The sequence below is a fragment of the Bubalus bubalis genome, chromosome 8 (genome assembly GCF_019923935.1).
Source record: "Bubalus bubalis isolate 160015118507 breed Murrah chromosome 8, NDDB_SH_1, whole genome shotgun sequence".
Classification (NCBI taxonomy): domain Eukaryota; kingdom Metazoa; phylum Chordata; class Mammalia; order Artiodactyla; family Bovidae; genus Bubalus; species Bubalus bubalis.
Window position 1 is genome coordinate 74,070,122 of NC_059164.1, and position 20,454 is coordinate 74,090,575.

The 20,454-nt window shown below is 38.4% G+C and overlaps 1 protein-coding gene across 4 annotated transcripts in view; it reads left to right on the forward strand.

Moving 5' to 3' along the window:
* The first annotated feature begins 648 nt into the window (after positions 1 to 648).
* The window catches only part of GTPBP10 (GTP binding protein 10), a 29,121-nt gene continuing 9,315 nt past the window's right edge, over positions 649 to 20,454 (forward strand). For 3 of the 4 annotated variants that reach the window (XM_025291320.3, XM_044946767.2, XM_025291321.3), the window contains exons 1-5: positions 649 to 804; positions 3,996 to 4,189; positions 7,779 to 7,870; positions 10,159 to 10,303; positions 18,404 to 18,477. In XM_025291320.3, the coding sequence (XP_025147105.3) occupies positions 664 to 804; positions 3,996 to 4,189; positions 7,779 to 7,870; positions 10,159 to 10,303; positions 18,404 to 18,477 (646 nt within the window). In that variant the 5' untranslated portion in view covers positions 649 to 663. Of the gene's footprint in view, positions 882 to 3,995; positions 4,190 to 7,778; positions 7,871 to 10,158; positions 10,304 to 18,403; positions 18,478 to 20,454 lie in introns of all 4 variants that reach the window. The other variant, XM_006075226.4, reaches the window with a different exon arrangement.

Sequence of the window (20,454 nt, forward strand, 5' to 3'; positions counted from 1 at the left end):
GGTCCTGCCCCTCCTGAGGCTCGCTTCAGACGAGTTGGATAATGACCCAAAATATCTAATGGACCCCTAGAAGCTTGGAGGAGGAAATGGCAACCCACTCTAGTATTCTTGCCTGGAGAATTCCATGGACAGAGGAGCCTGGCGGGCTACAGTCCATGGGGTCGAAAAGAGTCTGACAAGACTGAAGCACAGAACACACCTAGAAGCTACTAACAGTTGCAAGATTCCTTCCCTACAGAACGCAATGAAATTCTTATAGAACTCAGATCCTGACCGTCGGGTCCCAAGTTGTAAAAGATCTCCTGGAAGCTTTTGCTAGACATTACTCAGCTGGTCAGTGAATGGTTTTTTATCCCCAGCTGAGTTTCAGAGTTTTTCACGCGTTAGTTTTTACCGTCCGTGGGAGTTTTTTTTCCCCCACTCTGTGAAGAGGGGGAAGAGACTGAGGTAACTTGAGGTTTCCTCAGCATAAGAACTCCTCCAAGGCAGCCCAGGTTCCAGTGCCATCCTATTCAAAATATTCCTGAGACAACCACTTCGCACCCGACTGTCCCTGTCACACTGCCTCTCGACCCTTCCTCAGCATTTTATTCAGCCTGCCGCAAAGCGCCACCTTCCACCTCCGCACGGCGTAAGGGGTGGGGGTGGGGCATCACATTGCGCATGCGCATGTTTCCGAGCGCGCCCGCGCGCGCGCGCCTATGGCATGAATGGCTGTCAGGCACGGGGGGCGGGAGGAAAGCGTGCGAACACAAAATTGCTGCGGTGGTCGGCGGTGACGTAAAAAGGCAGCGCCGTACTTCTGTGAGTACACCTTCCGCCGGAGGGAATACTCGCCCTTCGCAGGCATGGTGCGCTGCAGTTGCGTGTTGTTCAGAAAGGTCCGTGGCTAGTACCCCCTCAGCCTGATGTGCGAGGCCAGGTGCCTCTAACCCCACCTGAGGGTGCAGGTTTTTCGCTTTCCTCCTTCCCCACGTATTTCTTCTTGGGGGCCTCTTTCTTGCTTTTTTTCTTGGTCCTTTTAGCCTCTGGAGAACTCGGGCTTGGCCTGTAATAAGAAGGGCGTGATCACCGATCTTTGTTAGGAAGGTTGTTTGGAGCAGGGTTTGAGATTTTTCAGGGCATAGTGTGCACGTGAGATGGAGGGCTGGGATACTTGCTTGCCGTTTAGGCACGCGATATGGTATAGGTGGAGTGTAGGTTTTGACTTTTTCTTTTGACTCAAATACGTATTTTCTTTCTTTTAAGTAATAATATCCATAACTTGTTTTTACATATTTTTTATTTGAATGCATTGATATAAATAACTTTCTAAAGACGATTTTTATCGGTAAACGAAAATAGGTAACTGACTTGCCTTCTTGAGAAAAACTAAGAGTTTTGTGCACTGTGGGTTTAAGAATCGTTTTGTAAACAATTCGCAGTTGCTTTCAGATTTAAAAACCACTATAAGATCGTTACTAGCAATGTTTTTTGAAACCTACTGGCATCATAGTTTGATCATTATTACTAAGGACGAGATTGGGATAATCCTTTTAAGTTTGGGTTCTAAATCTTTGATAAATCTAGAGCAGTAAAAAATGTCACATATTGTAAGGAACTTTAAAAACAAGAGTTTTATTTCTGTCGGAGGAAAGGCGTGGTTAATGAAGTTTTACTTTATTCAGCTATTTTCCACAAAATAGGTGGTCAGAAGAGAGACTTGTGAAGCATAGTACTTGGGTATCTAGGCTAACGAATCCTTAAGCAAAAAAACAAACAAACAAAAAAAAACGACTACGTTTTTTTGCTGGTTATATTATTAAAGGCTACTTGTGTAACTACTGCCATAGTGGTCACTGCCAGTCCATGTTTTTTTTGCAAGGGGAATCTACCTCTTCACTTACCTGTGATGCATTTCTGATCTAGCCCTACTGAACTAGAGTAAGTTCTTAAGCTCTCAGAGAAAAATGCTCTGGCTCACTCTTAAGTTCAGTTTTATATATTCCTTCCACCCTTACTATACTGTTTCATGACTATATTTCTATACTCAAATGAAAACCTGTTCTTTGAAACTTTGCTTTTAACTTTCACTGCAATCTCAAGTCTAGACTTGAGATTTACCAGTATCACCAAAGGAGCTTTTGATAAATGTGCTGGTTTACCCTAGTCTCATCCCCGTCTCCAAAGTATATCAGAATGGGCAGTGAGTGTATGTATTTTTTTAAAAAGACCCCAGATGTTTTTGATACTTAAAACTATATACTAAATGACTAAAAGATGGGAAGATTATGAATTTAAGAAATTACTCTGTAAGGAATTTTGATAGTCCAGGTGGCTAAGACACAGGATCTGACCAGTAGGAAGTTCTTGATTTAGTGAGGGAAACAAATAAACCCTAGATGCAGTGTAGGATTTCTAGAGGCCTAATGGCAAGCTACTCCAGTATTCTTGTCTGGTGAATCCCACGGACAGAGGAGCCTGATGGGCTATAGTCCATAGGGTCACAAAGAGTCAGATACGACTGAAATGACTGCACAATGTGTATACACATTATATACATACATATATATGTATGTATATAATAATAGATATATAATTAAAATTATTGAGTGCCCAGCTAAGCCAGTGGTAAATATTAAGTTGAGAAATTAAGAAATACATCAGAAAATAGGACATTTGGATGGGTTTATGATAGAAAAGAAAAAATGACATTGTAAATAGATGAAACAGCATGAGCAGAATGTCATGGAGAAGTGACAGTACATTGTGTAGTATAGAGTAAAGAGGAGGAGGCTAAAGGAGGGGTTGAGTGAATGGAAATGAAACTGGAAGGGTAGGTTAAAAGCTTTGACTGTAGCATGGAGAATTTTAGACTTTATTTTGTAAACAGAAAACCGTGAATGGTTTTTGAGTAAGGGAGAAATATGTTTAGAGATCAGATCAATTTTCAGAAAAATAGCTCTGGCAGTGAGACAGAATATGTTTTGAGGAAGAAATGACTAGATGCTGAAAGACCAGTTAGGAGCTAATGTTAATGGTCAATATACTAGAGCATGTAGTTGTGCCATAAAGGAAAAATAGTAGAGCTTCAGGGAGAGAAACAGGTATAAAGATTCCCATATGTAGCTCAATGAGTAGAGAAGCTTTAGTTTCATTATTTGAGAAAACATTGGAGGAACGGAATTTACCTAAGGAAAAATTGATTTTGTTTTATAACGTGAAAGGTGACTGTTATCCTTTCAATACATAAGATATATATTTGAGGGATTTCAAGTATAAGATACAGATCTTGTTTCAGTTGCTTTAGACTATTAAGCTTACATCTGGTGGAGATGTCCAACTCATTGGAATAGAGAATATCTCACCTGGGTGATAGTTGCTAGTACAGACTGAGAAAGTACAGGGGAAAAAGTCTGTTGAAAAGTGGGCCAATGTCAGACCTTCAGGTTAGGAAGGACAACAATTGATAATGAAAAACAGAGTTAATATGGGAAAGTGAGATCAGACAGGAGGTAGACTAAGCAAAAACAGTAAATGTGGCATACAGAAAAACCTTTTATATTTTTAGGAGTTTTAATGGCATCAAAGAACTAGAAAGGAGTTCAAAATTGGTAAGCACTTAATGGTATCAGTTCAGTTCAGTTCAGTTGCTCAGTCGTGTCCGACCCATCACAACCTGGTGGACTGCAGCAAGCCAGGCCTCCCTGTCCATCATCAACTACCAGAATTTACTCAAACTCATGTCCATCGAGTTGGTGATACCATCCAACCATCTCATACTCTGTCGTCCCCTTCTCCTGCCTTCAATCTTTCCCAGCATCAGGGTCTTTTCCAATGAGTCAGTTCTTCACATCAGGTGGCCAAAGTATTGGAGCTTCAGCTTCAGTGTCAGTCCTTCCAATGAATATTCAGGACTGATTTCCAATAGGATGGACTGGTTGGATCTCCTTGCAGTCTAAGAGACTCTCAAGAGTTTGGTATCCAAATGTTCTTTTTTTCTCTTTCTTTATTAGTATGGAAACTTCATTGATAACCTGAGACTTTTCACCAAGGGAGGAAGTGGTGGAATGGGCTACCCTCGTTTAGGTGGAGAAGGTGGAAAAGGTGGTGACGTCTGGGTTGTAGCCCATAACAGAATGACTTTAAAACAACTTAAGGATAAATATCCTCAGAAGCGGTTTGTGGCTGGAGAAGGAGCAAACAGTCGGTAAGTATTTACTGAATGATTTTGATTTTATGAAATGAATTCCTCCCAGAAGAAGAAAAAGTTAAAAGATAAAAATGTATTTGGAATTTGAAATAAATAATAGCCTGAATTTGTAACTGAGCAAAAATCTACAATTTTTGTCTCTAGTTAAAATAACAGATAAGTATTAAGGTGGTCCTGAAATTTTTAAACTTTTGTCCTTTTCTTGCAATGTTTATATTCTTTCACAGTTCCGTTATAGAAACAGAAAATGATCTGAATCTCCACTGTTTTCTTCTGAGATTATCTTTGACAATCTTTTTAGTAAACTCTCTAGAATGTTACCAGCTATTCCACCCGACTGCAGTGCTTAAGATTTAAAGACTGTTTGCTGCTATGTCTCTTGAATGTTTTCCTTTTGTCTCTTTTCATTTTCTCTCTGTGAAAGCAAGATCTTCCGTTTGTTTTTTGTTATTGTCTGTTATTTTCTGTGGGACATATTATGTTGGCCTTAAAAATATGAGGATTTTTTCTTTCGTTGTAAAAAAAAAATGAAGAAAAAAATTCTTAAACCTTCCCTCAAAATACAGACTATGATTCCTCAGGCCTGTATAATTCTGTTGTTATTCTTTAGAAGGTTTTCGTACAAAGCTTAGGCTGTCTCTTCCTTTTTTGTTTTCCCTTCCCAAGCAAGTGTTTGGCTATATGTATATATATATATTTAAAATAATTTTCTTTATTTATTTGTGGCTATGCTGGATCTTGGTTGCTGCATGGGCTTTTCTCTCGTTGCAGTGAGTGGGGGCTGCTGTCTAGTGGAGGTGCACGGGCTTCTTCTTGCAGTTGCCTGCCTTGTTGCAGAGCACGGGCTCTGGAACGCGTGGACTCGGTAGTTGTGGTTCCCAGGTTCTAGAGCACAGGCTAGGTAGATGTGGAGCATGGGCTCAGCTGCTCCATGGCATGGGGAATCTTCCTGGACCAAGGATTGGACTCATGTCTCCTGCATTGGCAGGCAGGTTCTTTACCAGGGAAGCCCCTGTTGGGGTACATTTATTTGTTACAATTGTAGATGATGTGGCACTTGCTTGGGGGATGGGCATAAGCAAAGGCTAAAAGCCGTACACACGCTAAACAGCCTGCAACACAGAGTGAGGAACTTCCTGCCGCAACCACAACAGCAAATATTCCTGCCGCAAATATCCAGCAGTCCTCTACTTGTAAAGAAATCCTTGGAGAAACCCCTTAAATTTCTTTTGAGCATTTTTATTTTATGAATAGTCTTTATAGGGCAAATTTTGAGGTCCCTATATTAGAATTTAGTAATCAGTTTAAAGATCAGGGTGTTGTTTTGCTATTTTGATGTTACAGGTGGGAAATAACCTGCAGTTTACATCCTAAAGTAAAATTTTTCACCATTTTATAATTTCTTTTGAAAAGTAAGGTTGCTATAATTCCAAACTTACTCTGTTTAGATCAGTGGTGAGCTAAAGATGGTATATAACATTAAATGTTAAGAAAGATTTAAAAAGAACATTTACTGTGCTTGTGTGTTGCAATTTTTAGAATGTAAAGGCTTAAATCTAAAAGATTAATAAGAGCCAACTGGGTGAAGGAGAGGAAAAAGCATTATGTGAAAGCTAACAATATGAACAATGTGAAAAACCTAGAGATAGAAGACAAATACCAATAAAAGACACTAAAAGGCCAGTGTGGGTGGTATGCAGAAAACACAGAATGTAGTGGAAGATGAGACTAGAAAGATTCAGAGCTTTATCATTTCTAAAATCCTTTGGTATTCTCCAGATTGTCTCCTGTCTTCAGTCTCAGTCATCACCTCCAATCGATTCTTTATCCAATTATCTCTCCAGTGCTTTTTCTGTAGCATCAAATTTGTTAATGTAACTTGCCTATTTAAAATCCTTCAGTGTTCCCCATCACTCTAATATAATATTCAAACTCTTTAACATAGCCTATCAGGCTCTTTGTGATCTGGCCTACAGTGTCTTCCACCCCACTTCTGCTATGCTTATGCTCAAAATAACTTATTTCACCAAATATCTTGTTCCCTTCTAATCGTGTGTGTGTGTATATTTTTTTTCTTTCACTTTCCTGCCTTGATTATCCGGCAGAAATCTTCCTCCCCTTCCAAGTCTTGGTTCAAGCACCACTTCCAAAATATTGGTAACTGAGTAAGATTTTAATTGCAGATATCTAATAATGTCTACTGAAAGACTGCCTTTGTTCATCATGAAATCTAATCTCAGTAAATTGGTTTATGCTTGCTTAACTATGAAAATGATCAAATACCATTTCAGTTATTTAAAAAGCTGTTTACAAAATTGTTTTGAAATTTAAGTGGCAAATGTTTTGAATAAAGTATCTTAATAGAATATTCACTAGCAGTAACAAGAATGAAAGTGAGTCTTGTCTTTATATTTAAAAATTGCAGCATAATCCCAGTAAGAGAGATGTTCTATTTAAATCTTTCTTTAATATATTTCAAATTCATTAATTTTTGTCAATCCAGTTCTATCAGTTGATGTTACTTGAGTATCTACTTTGTGCCAGTGACTATACTAGATGTCTAGGATAAAATGATGATCTAAACTGTTGTGTTCCCTGCTGCCTTGGAACCTAACAGTAGTCTCGTATGAGAGCAAATATTTATCAAATATATCAACAATAGAAAATTATCACTGTGACAAGTGTTATGATTGAGAGCCTGCACATGAAAATGGGTATGGCAGTTCTGACCTAATCAGGGAAATTAGGAATAAATAGATTTTTTAAAAGGTGAAATACTTATAATTCTTCTAACCAGAAAAAACCATTATCAAACTTTTCATTACTTTTCTAAGACTTTTCTGTGTCTTTATGCAAAGGTAATTAACTCTGTATATAATATTTGGGGATATAAAAACAGGAGCACAAAATTTAGTAACCTTCTCTTTTAACTTTTTTTTCCCATACCAGAAAATTGTTAAGAATGCCTGAATAGTCCGATAGTATTGGAAAGAACATAAATTACTTTGTCATTCATCTATTTAATTATTGATTTTTTTTTTTTTTTTACTGTTACTATCACAATGCAATACATGTCTTTGTGCACATAATAGTTTACATGGTTGTTCACTAATTTTTTTTTTTTGGATAAATTCCCAGAAGTGGAATTACTAGTTAGAAGTTTGTACCACTTTATCCTCTCTTGAGCAGTTTAAGAATAGCCATATAAGCCTCCTGTAATTTAGTACTCTCATTTGAGGGGATTTTTTAAAAATACCTTGTTATTCATCAATGGATTTTTCACATTTATTTGTGTTGTTGCAATGATCTCTTTCTTTCAAATATACATTATTTTAGCTTATTATCAGTTAAAATGAGTTTTGGTAGTTAGCTTGGTAACTTAAATAATTACTTAATATTTTAATTGAGATATAATAGCCTAAAATGCAAATAAATATTTATTTTTTCTTCATTATTTGACCACTTAACATCTGCATTAGAAGAACAGATTGATTATCTTCTTTCTATACCATTAAATTTGCTTGAAGCATCAACCATTTAATCTGGCAGGTTTCCTTTATGTTAATTTAACTTTATTTTTTTGTAGAGTTAGTGCACTGAAAGGTTCCAAAGGAAAAGACTGTGAAATTCCTGTACCTGTGGGTGTTTCAGTAACTGATGAAAATGGTAAAATTATAGGTAAGTGTACTGTAGCTTCTTATATTGTGAATGATAATCCTGTGCTCTGCTTAGTTGTGCCCAGCTGTTTGCAACGCTATAGACTGTAGTCTGCCAGGCTCCTCTGTCCATGGAATTTCCCAGACACAATACTGGAATGGGTTGCCATTTCCTTCTCCAGGGGATCTTCTCCACCCAGGGATCTAACCCAAGTCTCTTACATCTCCTGCACTGGCAAGCTGATTCTTTATCATTGCACCACGTGTGAAGCCCATAAAATTGTGAGAAATGTGCACATTTTCAAAAATTGAGAGCTGTAAGGAGTAGCAGATATTAAGAAGAGATGGCAAGAATACACAGAAGAACTGTACAAAAAAGATCTTCATGACCCAGATAATCACGACGGTGTGATCACTCATCTAGAGCCAGACATCCTGCAATGTGAAGTCAAGTGGGCCTTAGAAAGCATCACTATGAACAAAGCTAGTGGAGGTGATAGAATTCCAGTTGAGCTATTTCAAATCCTGAAAGACGATGCTGTGAAAGTGCTGCACTCAATATGCCAGCAAATTTGGAAAACTCAGCAGTGGCCACAGGACTGGAAAAGGTCCGTGTTCATTCCAATCCCAAAGAAAGGCAATGCCAAAGAATGCTCAAACTACCGCACAATTGCACTCATCTCACACGCTAGTAAAGTAATGCTCAAAATTCTCCAAGCCAGGCTTCAGCAATACATGAACTGAACTTCCTGATGTTCAAGCTGGTTTTAGAAAAGGCAGAGGAACCAGAGATCAAATTGCCAGTATCCGCTGGATCATCGAAAAAGCAAGAGAGTTCCAGAAAAACATCTATTTCTCTTTTATTGACTATGCCAAAGCCTTTGACTGTGTGGATCACAATAAACTGTGGAAAATTCTGAAAGAGATGGGAATACCAGACCACCTGATCTGCCTCTTGAGAAATTTGTATGCAGGTCAGGAAGCAACAGTTAGAACTGGACATGGAACAACAGACTGGTTCCAAATAGGAAAAGGAGTACGTCAAGGCTGTATATTGTCACCCTGTTTATTTAACTTATATGCAGAGTACATCATGAGAAACACTGGACTGGAAGAAACACAAGCTGGGATCAAGATTGCCGGGAGAAATATCAATAACCTCAGATATGCAGATGACACCACCCTTATGGCAGAAAGTGAAGAGGAACTAAAAAGCCTCTTGATGAAGGTGAAAGTGGAGACTGAAAAAGTTGGCTTAAAGCTCAACATTCAGAAAACGAAGATCATGGCATCCGGTCCCATCACTTCATGGGAAATAAATGGGGAAACAGTGGAAACAGTGTCAGACTTTATTTTTCTGGGCTCCAAAGTCACTGCAGATGGTGACTTCAACCATGAAATTAAAAGACGCTTACTCCTTGGAAGGAAAGTTATGCCCAACCTAGATAGCATATTGAAAAGCAGAGACATTACTTTGCCAACAAAGGTTCATCTAGTCAAGGCTATGGTTTTTCCTGTGGTCATGTATGGATGTGAGAGTTGGCCTGTGAAGAAGGCTGAGCGCTGAAGAATTGATGCTTTTGAACCGTGGTGTTGGAGAAAACTCTTGAGAGTTCCTTGGACTGCAAGGAGATCCAACCAGTCCATTCTAAAGGAGATCAGCCCTGGGATTTCTTTGGAAGGAATGATGCTAAAGCTGAACCTCCAGTACTTTGGCCACCTCATGTGAAGAGTTGACTCATTGGAAGAGACTCTGATGCTAGGAGGGATTGGGGGCAGGAAGAGAAGGGGACGACAGATGATGAGATGGCTGGATGGCATCACTGACTTGATGGACGTGAGTCTGAGTGAACTCCAGGAGTTGGTGATGGACAGGGAGGCCTGGCGTGCTGCAATTCATGGGATCGCAAAGAGTCGGACACGACTGAGCGACTGATCTGATCTGAAGGAATAGCACCTCTCGAGTTTCAGGATTTTTTTTTAAAAACGTTAAGTATTTTAGTTGCTAGTTTGTAAAACAGCTTTTAAAATCATTATATAAAAGCTGTTCAGAATTAGCCACTAGATTAAAAATTATTTTAAAGACAAGAATATTTACTTGGTTTTGAAAAAAATAACTATCCTTTTTCCATCCACTAGCAAAGGTGTTTTTCCAGGGTCAAACTTTTAATAGAAACTTGATTCTGTTATTAAGTGCTTTAGATTTGTAAAGTAGACATTCCTGGCTTCTGTATCTGAAAGAAGAGTGCCATTAGTAATTTGCTCCACTTATTAACCTTTGCGTTAAATATCTTCATCTCTCTTTTTAAGGAGAACTCAATAAAGAGAAAGACAGACTTTTGGTAGCGGAAGGAGGTCTTGGTGGCAAATTACTTACAAATTTCTTACCATTGAAAGGCCAGAAGCGAGTAATTCATCTTGATCTAAAACTTATAGCTGATATAGGCCTGGTGGGGTAAGTATCATTCATATTTTTATTTTTATACTTTCCGAGAGATAATTCATGAAGGAAATAAATATAAATGGTAATGTGGGGGCTGCATTATTTATTTGTGGAATTTGTGTGTTGTTTGTGTACTTTAAGAATATGCTGCTAAATGTAGTAGTTTTCATATTGCCAACATAGAGAGTTCCATAGTTACTATTCATTTGTCAAGTTCAGTTCAGTTGAGTCGCTCAGTTGTGTCTGACTCTTTGCAACCCCATGGACTGCAGCACGCCAGGCCTCCTTGTCCATCACCAACTCCCAGAGTTTATTCAAACTCATATCCATTGAGTCGGTGATGCCATCCAACAACCTCATCCTCTGTTGTCCCTTTCTCCTCTTGCCTTCAATCTTTCCCAGTATCGGGGTCTTTTCAAATGATTCAGTTCTTTGCATCAGGTGGCCAAAGTACTGGAGTTTCAGTTTCAACATCAGTCCTTCCAATGAATATGCAGGACTGATTTCCTTTAGGATGGACTGGTTGGATATCCTTGCTGTCCAAGGGACTCTCAAGAGTCTTCTCCAGTACCACAGTTCAAAAGCATCAATTCTTCAGCACTCAGCTCTCTTTATAGTCCAACTCTCACATCCATACATGACCACTGGAAAAACCATAGCCTTTACTAGACAGACCTTTGTTGGCAAAGTAATGTCTCTGCTTTTCAATATCCTATCTAGGTTGGGCATAACTTTTCTTCCAAGAAGTAAGTGTCTTTTAAGTTCATGGCTGCAGTCACCATCTGTAGTGATTAGGAGCCCCCCAAAAATTAAGTCTGTCACTGTTGCCCCATCTATTTGCCATGACGTGATGGGACCAGATGCCGTGATCTTAGTTTTCTGAATATTGAGCTTTAAGCCAACTTTTTCACTCTCCTCTTTCACTTTCATCAAGAGGCTCCTTAGTTCTTCACTTTTTGCCATGAGGGTGGTATCATCTGCATATCTGAGGTTATTGATATTTCTCCCGGCAATCTTGATCCCAGCTTGTGTTTCATCCAGCCCAGCGTTTCTCATGATGTACTCTGCGTATACGTTAAATAAGCAGGGTGACAATATACAGCCTTGACATACTCCTTTTCCTATTTGGAACCAGTCTGTTGTTCCATGTCCAGTTCTAACTGTTGCTTCCTGACCTGCATACAAATTTCTCAAGAGGCAGATCAGGTGATCTGGTATTCCCATCTCTTTCAGAATATTCCAGAGTTTCTTGTGATCCACACAGTCAAAGGCTTTGGCATAGTCAATAAAGCAGAAATAGATGTTTTTCTGGAACTCTCTTGCTTTTTCCATGATCCAGCGGATATTGGCAATTTGATCTCTGGTTCCTCTGCCTTTTCTAAAACCAGCTTGAACATCTGGAAGTTCATGGTTCATGTACTGCTGAAGCCTGGCTTGGAGAATTTTGAGCATTACTTTACTAGCGTGTGAGATGAGTGCAATTGTGTGGTAGTTTGAACATTTTTTGGCATTGCCTTTCTTTGGGATTGGAATGAAAACGGACCTTTTCCAGTCCTGTGGCCACTGCTGAGTTTTCCAAATTTTCTGGCATATTGAGTGCAGCACTTTCACAGCATTATCTTTTAGGATTTGAAATAGCTCAACTGGAATTCCATCACCTCCACTAGCTTTGTTCGTAGTGATGCTTTCTAAGGCCCACTTGACTTCACATTGCAGAATGTCTGGCTCTAGATGAGTGATCACACCATCGTGATTATCTGGGTCATGAAGATCTTTCTTGTATAGTTCTTCTGTGTATTCTTGCCATATCTTCTTAATATCTTCTGCTTCTGTTAGGTCCATACCATATTTGTCCTTTTTGTGGCCATCTTTGCATGAAATGCTCCCTTGGTATCTCTAATCTTCTTGAAGAGATCTCTAGTCTTTTCCATTCTATTGTTTTCCTCTATCTTTGCACTGATCACTGAAGAGGGTTTTCTTATCTCTCCTTGCTATTCTTTAGAACTCTGCATTCAGATGCCTGTATCTTTCCTTTTCTCCTCTGCTTTTCACAGCTATTTGTAAGGCCTCCTCAGACAACCATTTTGCTTTTTTGCATTTCTTTTTCTTGGGGATGGTCTTCATCACTGTCTCATGTACAGTGTCACAAATCTCTGTCTATAGTTCATCAGGCACTCTATCAGATCTAGTCCCTTAAATCTGTTTCTCACTTCCGCTGTATAATCGTAAGGGATCTGATTTAGGTCATACCTGAATGGTCTCAAAGAGTTGGACACGACTGAGCGACTGATCTGATCTGATCTGAATGGTCTAGTGCTTTCCCCTACTTTCTTAAATTTGAGTCTGAATTTGGCAATAAGGAGTTCATGATCTGAGCCACAGTCAGCTCCCGGTCTTGTTTTTGCTGACTGTATAGAGCTTCTCCACCTTTGACTGCAAAGAATATAACCAATCTGATTTCAGTGTTGACCATCTGGTGAGGTCCATGTGTAGAGTCTTCACTTATGTTTCTGGAAGAGGGTGTTTGCTATGACCGGTGTGTTCTCTTGGGAAAATTCTATCAACCTTTGCCCTGCTTCATTCTGTACCCCAAGGCCAAATTTGCCTATTACTCCAGGTGTTTTATTGGGTTTCTATATTTGCATTCCAGTCCCCTGTAATGACTGGAATGGATGTTGGTTCTAGAAGGTCTTGTAGGTCTTCCTAGAACTGTTCAACTTCAGCTTCTTCAGCATTACTGATCGGGGCATAGACTTGGATTACTGTGATATTGAATGGTTTGCCTTGGAAACAAACAGAGATCATTTTGTTGTTTTTGAGATTGCATCCAGGTACTGCATTCCAGACTCTTTTGTTTACTATGATGGCTACTCCATTTCCTCTAAGGGATTCTTGCCCACAGTAGTAGATATAATGGTCATCTGAGTTAAATTCACCCATTCCAGTCCATTTTAGTTCACTGATTCCTAAAATGTTGACATTCACTCTTGCCATCTCCTGTTTGACGACTTCCAATTAACCTTGATTCATGGACCTAACATTCCAGGTTCCTATGCAGTATTTGTCTTTATAGCATCAGACCTTGCTTCCATCACCAGTCACATCCACAACTGGTTGTTGTTTTTGCTTTGGCTCCATCTCTTCATTCTTTCTGGAGTTATTTCTCCATGACTCTTTGTGACCCCATGGACTGTAGTCTACCAGGCTCCTCAGTCCATGGAATTTTTCAGGCAAGAGTACTGAAGTGGGTTGCCGTTTCCTTCTCCAGGGTATCTTCCCAACCTAAGGATTGAACCTGCGCCTCCTGCATTGCAGGCAGACGCTTTACCATCTGAGCCTCCAGGGAAGCCCAAGGGGCTTCCCAGGTGGCGCTAATGATAAAGAACCTGGCTGCCAATGCAGGAGACAAAAGAGACACAGGTTCAATCCCTGGGTTGGGAAGATCCCCTGGAGAAGGAAATGGCAACCCACTCCAGTATTCTTGCCTGGAGAATCCCATGGACAGAGGAGCCTGGCAGGCTGCAGTCCAAGGGGTCACAAAGAATCGGACACGACTGAAGTGACTTAGCACTAGCACTAATCTCCAGTAGCATATTGGACACCTACCGACCTGGGAAGTTCATCTTTCAGTGTCCTATCTTTTTGCAGAAAAATCAATCAAATGCAGTAGTATAAGAGGGTAAAAGAATGTTACCGGATCTTAGGAATAAAATTAGGAATCCAAAGAAACCACATCTTAAAAAGTTCATAGAAAGAAAGAAAGAGTAGGGGGGAAAATGACTAAGATATTCTTACAATTTTAATAGGGGTATTGAAGTATCATCAATCAGATGGCTAAAGACTGGTACAGATGATCTCAGCCATTAGCTTTACACACTGTTGAGCACCATGTTGGATCTTGTAATGACCATTCCCCTGTCCTTCACTCCCTGTTCAAGAACTGTCCATTCTCAATACTGCAGACCTTACAGTGTTGTTCTCTTTCACCAGCCTCCACCTTCATCATACAGTGCTATTTAGCTGTAGGGTTTGCAGTGCTGGCACCAACTGGAGGGAGATAGCAAGGTAGAAGGCAAATAAAGGAAGGGAAATGCTCAGCTTTGCGTGTCTCCTCTCCCTCTGTTTTCCCCTCCCAAGCTCCACTGCAACATTCCACAACAGTCAGATGGAAGGTCTAAGGAAAAGGGAGCAGAAACTGCTGCTCTATTCCAACTGCCACTTCATTCCTTGCCTTCCCATAGTTTCTCATCTCTTTTCATCTTCCTCTTCTCACATCTCACTGCTTTTTTATCACACTCTTCACTCTGAACTCCTCACCTCATTTCATGCCTGTCTAAATCTTACCAGCAGGGGCTTAGAGTTCACAGAGGCCTCATACCTGCTGAAGTTGTAACAGAGAAAGATGAGCTCTTGGCATTAAAGCTTGCTATTCACATTTAATTTTTTCAATAAAACATAGTTATGAGAGTAATGAGTCATAGGTTCTGTAATACTATTGGGGTGAGCAAAAAGTTTATTTGGGTTTTTCCATAAGACATTATGTTGTGAAAGAACTTTTTGGCCAACCCAATATATATTTTTAGGAACTTTATGGACTGGATAGGATTTTGTGGCTAAGACTGAGAATCCAGCCATTCACTTTCTCGTTTTCTGGGAAAATATGTTTCAGTTTCCATAGAGATACCCTTACAGCCTAACAAGAACATACCAAGGTTGAGTAGTGAATAAAAGTGGGGTGGTGATGGGAGACTCAAGTGAGACTGTTTGTGTTAGAATCTCAAATCTTCTAAAGGCCGAATGGATGGTCTTGAATACAATGTCTCTAAGTCTTTGTTTTCTCTTTAATAGAGGATGGCAATAGTCCTGCCTTAAAAATGTTATTGCTGAGTAAGATTACATTTGCAGCATAACAGATGTCTTGGATTTATGAATTCTCAATGAGTGAATGGTAGCTGCTATCATTATCATCATATATTGTCAACTTATTCGGTTCAGTTCAGTCGCTCAGTTGTGTCTGACTCTTTGCCACCCCATGAATCGCAGCACGCCAGGCCTCCCTGTCCATCACCAACTCCTGGAGTTCACTCAGACTCACGTCCATCAAGTCAGTGATGCCATCCAGCCATCTCATCCTCTGTCGTCCCCTTCTCTTCCTGCCCCCAATCCCTCCTAGCATCGGAGTCTTTTCCAATGAGTCAACTCTTCGCATGAGGTGGCCAAAGTACTGGAGTTTCAGCTTTAGCATCATTCCTTCCAAAGAAATCCCAGGGCTGATCTAGAGACCACATATAGTGAAATAACTAAGCTTTTCAGAAGTGGACTTCATGTTAGTTAATATCAAGCATCATGATTTTAGAGCACAATGTTTCACATGTATGCTAGTGCTTTTAATTAGCTAAGTATTCTTAAAAAGTTAACTAATGTGAATACCAGCATAAGCAGATACCCCTTAATGTTTAAGCCAGCTTCAGGAATGAACTGAGCCTTGACAGCAAGTTGTCGTGTAACTAGTATACTTGTACTGCTGTGGTTAAATCTGATCTTTGCATGGGTTGGACTTTAGCCTGTAAAATCTTCATTAGGTAACTTTAAGAAAAATCTGTTATTGGTTCTTCAATCATTAGTTTCCTTTTTCTTCTTATATTTTGATCTCTTTGGAAATAGTTGCATTTTTCTGTGCTAATATGGTTATGAATATATGAGGATATTAGAAATAAGCAAGTCCAGCTAGTGACAGTCATGGCAAAAATGATTGCACTTGCTTTTCAAAAAGTTACAAGAGCCTGGGTATAATAGGATATAAGAAAATACTGTTTTGCCAGGGGAAATGAGTCAAGCAATCTCATGTAATTTTATTCTGTTTATTGTAGAAATGTTTTAATAAGGAAGATTGTTTAAAGAACTTCATTAACAGCTTAAAAATTTTTATAGAATTCCAAGTTAATATTCGTAAAATATTTACACTATTATTCCAAATGAAAATTTGGCAGTTTTGAGAAAAGATCATTATTGGAATGAAAGCTGTGAAGACAGGGATAACATTTTTCCTGTTGGTTGCTGTATTTCTCATGCCTAGTATATTGCTTGACCGAAGTCAATGCTCAATATTTGTTGGATGATTTTTTAAATTGAGATACACTTGACATATAACGTAAGTTTTAGGTGTAATGATTTAGTGTAATGATTTGATATTTGTATATGTTTATCACCACCATGGTAAGTCTAGTTAGCATCTGTTACCACTTGTAGTTTAAAAAATTTTTTCCTTGTGATGAGAATTTTTAAACTTTACTCTCTTAACAACTTTCAAATAGTACTGATTATTAATTGTAATCACCATGCTGTGCATTACATCTCCATGACTTACTTATTTTACAACTGGATTTTTTTTTTGGCTGCGCCACACAGCTTGCAGGATCAGAGTTCCCCAACCAGGGCCTGAACCTGGGCCCTTGGCCTTGAAAAGCACAGAGTTCTAACCACGGGATGGTTAGACCTATGGTTAACCAGGGAATTCCGTACAGTTGGATGCTTTACTTTTTCACCCCCTTTTACCCGCCTTACACCCTCCTCCCCCTACACACATTTTTCTGTATGCTTTCATCCTTTAATGGACACCTTAGATTGCATTCACATCTTGGTTATTATAAATAGTGCTGCAGTGAACATAAGGGTGCGTATATCAAGTTAGTGTTTTGGGACTTTTTTTTATAAATATCCAGAAGTGAAATTGCTGGATCGTATGGTAGTTCTATTTTTAATTTTTTAAGGACTCTCCATACTGTTTTTCATAGTGACTGTACAATTTACATTCCCATTGGTTGAATTAATTTAATGAAAATATCTGAATGATTTTAGGAAATTACCTTTTAAGTGGCTCCCATTCTTAGTATTTTCTTTCATCCATTGGAGGCTTTTCTTGAGGGATATTTAGCAATAAAACAAAAACCTTTAAAACAGCCAGATATAATGTAATATTTCCTTATCTAGAAATTTACCTCAAGGAATAAAGGTATATGTAAAGGTTCAAGGATATTCACATCAGTGTTGAAATTCTTTTTAAAAAAAAAGTTTGACAAGAAATTAGTGCTCATTTAATGCAGAAAGAAAATTAGTGCAAAAAGAAACAAATTAGTGCAGAAAGAAAAAAAGAGATGTCTGTTAGTTGCACCACTTAATATTAAGATGACTTACTGTTGCTGTATGTCTTTCTAGCTGTATGCACATTTTTTGCAATGTTATTTATAACAGTAAAAAAATTTGAGACCACCTAAATGCCTAATAATAAGAAATTAGGTAAGTAAATTACAGTGTACCCTTGAAATGCATTTACCTTATATAATTCAGTTTAAAAAGAAGGCCAACCAACTATAAGTAGCCTTTTAGTGAAAAAAGGAATCAAAGCTGAATCTAATCAGATATCTCCCAATTTATAGGAATATGTTAAAGGGCATCATGTGTGTCAGCAGAAAAAACAGACTGGAAAAGAAACTACAGGACAAATGACCCAGTTTCTTTAAAAATAAAATTGCAAAGGGGAGACAAGTTTGAAAGGGAGCCTGTACTAAGAGAAATTTAAAAGATACGTCAACTAGTTGTAATACCCAGACCTTATTTAGGTTTTTATTTAAATAAACCAACTTTTAAAAAGTTATTAAGAATGTATTAATATTTGTTGAAGCTAGATGATAGCTAAATCAGGTTCATTACTTTGCTAGTGAAATGTCCATATGAAATGGTTTTTTTTAAAAAATCCACAAAACAATATAAGAAATATTTTGTCAATGTTGGCTAGAGATAGTGAGTTGCAGGTATTTTTATTAATTTCTTTTTGTTTTTCTAGAGGTTTCTTTTGTTGTTCTACATTTTTTTTTAATGTTACTTGATTGTCAGTAGTGAAACATCTTTGGTGTTCACCATAAATTTATCTTTACCTTTTTATAAGTATATTTTGTTCCTCAAGTTTTTCAAGATTATAAATTTATATTCTGCTTTTAATTCCAGCAATACTCAAGAAGTCTGTTTTTTGAAATGTTAGGAATTCAGAGATAAGTATTTAAAATGCTGTTATTTGTTGTGACATATTAATATGAATTTATTTTCTTGTTTCAGATTCCCAAATGCTGGAAAATCCTCTTTGCTAAGTAAGATTTCTCATGCAAAACCTGCAATTGCAGATTATGCATGTAAGTACAAATTTTTTAGTGTGTGGGGGTATATTTTAAAGACTAATTTTTCTTTGAGTATGAATAAAATATAACTGGGTAGCCTTAGTTTGAAAATTGTTGGCAGACAGAATATATGGATTTCCCATTAATCTTTGAAACCTCTATAGCTCTCAGGAAAGTTCCTGGTACTTAGATACTTTGTCACATTTATTTCTCTGTTGCATAATCATTTGTTTGGTTTAGTTATTATTTTATGAGTCCCTACCTTTTATCAAACACTGTGATAAATGCTAGGAACGCAGAGATCAGTTCTTTTTTCATTAAGCAAGTATTTATTTCCAGAAACTACAATAAGTTCTGGAGTTAAAAAGATTGGTAAACAGAAGTGAATACAGTTACTAATGAATATAAGAGGGTATAATATAAGAGGGTGTTCTGAAAGAGTGTAGGTAGGTGACTGCTGTAGATTTCTTTAAGGAAGTGTGATTGTGGGGCTGAGATATGAACAGTAAATGTGAGTTAATTGGTGACAGACAATGGAGGTTGGAGTCTTTTTAGTCAAAGGAAATAGTGTGTACACAAAGGCTTCATCGTGGCAGGGCGTAGATTTGTTTGTCTAAAGAACATGTCGTAAGGGGATGAAGGAATCAAGCTAAGGCTAGAGATGCAGGTGATCTATGATACAGGCCATATAGGCTGTATTTGATCTTTATAGCTTTAGAAGAGGTTATAGCTTAACAAAGGATAAAAATGATGAATTTGCTTTTCAAAAATATCTCTTTGCATATAATGTACAAAATGGATTAATGTGGGACATAAGTGGATCTGGAAAGAACTTAATAGAACTAGCTATTGCAGTAGCAGATAAGGCATAATGGAAGCTTAGACTTAAAAGTAGTGAGTGAATGGGCTTCCTGGGTGACTCAGTTGTAAAGAATCTGCCTGCAATGCACAGGCCTCAGGAGAAGCGGGTTTAATCCCTGTCAGGAAGATCTCTTGGAGGCAGGCATGGCAACCCACTCCAGTATTCTTGCTTAGAGAGTCCCACAGACAGGAGCCTGGTGGACTATAGTCCATAGCACCACAAAGAGTTGGACACGACTAAAGTAACTTAGCAAGCAAGTGAATGAATATAATAGGATCTCTACCTTCATTAAACAAAATGGCACAGAATGACATTAACATGGAAAGTGAAAGTTGCTCAGTCGTGTCCGACTCTTTGCGACCTGATGGACTATACAGTCCATGGAATTTTCTAGGCCAGAATACTGGAGTGGGTATACTTTCCCTTCTCCAAGGGATCTTCCTAACCCAGGGATCAAACCCAGGGCTCCCACTTCGCAGGAAGATTCTTTACAGCTGAGCCACAAGGGAAGCCCAAAAATACTGGAGTGGGTAGCCTATCCCTCCTCCAGTGGATCTTCCCAACCGAGGAATCAAACCGGGGTCTTCTGCATTACAGGCAGATTCTTTACCAACTGAGCTATCAGGGAAACTATTGAAAATAAAATCATGAAAAATAAAATCAAACAATTCTAGGGTTAGACTCTTCTGATAAAGTAGAGTTAATTTTGTACTAACTGCTATAAATCTCTTGGCCAGTATTTATTGTTAGAAAATAGGGGATCTTTGAGAAGGAAAGAAGAAAAGCAGAAAGTCATAGAAGGAGGCTACTGTTGGACTGATGACGTTTGAGGATAACTGAATGAGAAAGGACTAATAGATTTCACATGTAGACCAAATGATAGAAACCTAAATTCTGCCCCCTGCCCTCAACACCTTTGCCGTGCTCTTAAAGATTGAGAGGGACTTTGAAGCCCACTAATTCCTATGCTTTTGCAGATTATAAAAATCTATATTTGTCCTTTTCCAAAATAATTATACCTTTAATTTCAACAAATGAGAACATAATCTGAATTAGGTTGTTCACAGAAAGGAAATATTATTTATTTTATACATAACACTAGGATAGTTTTGAGAGTACAGTGCTTTATT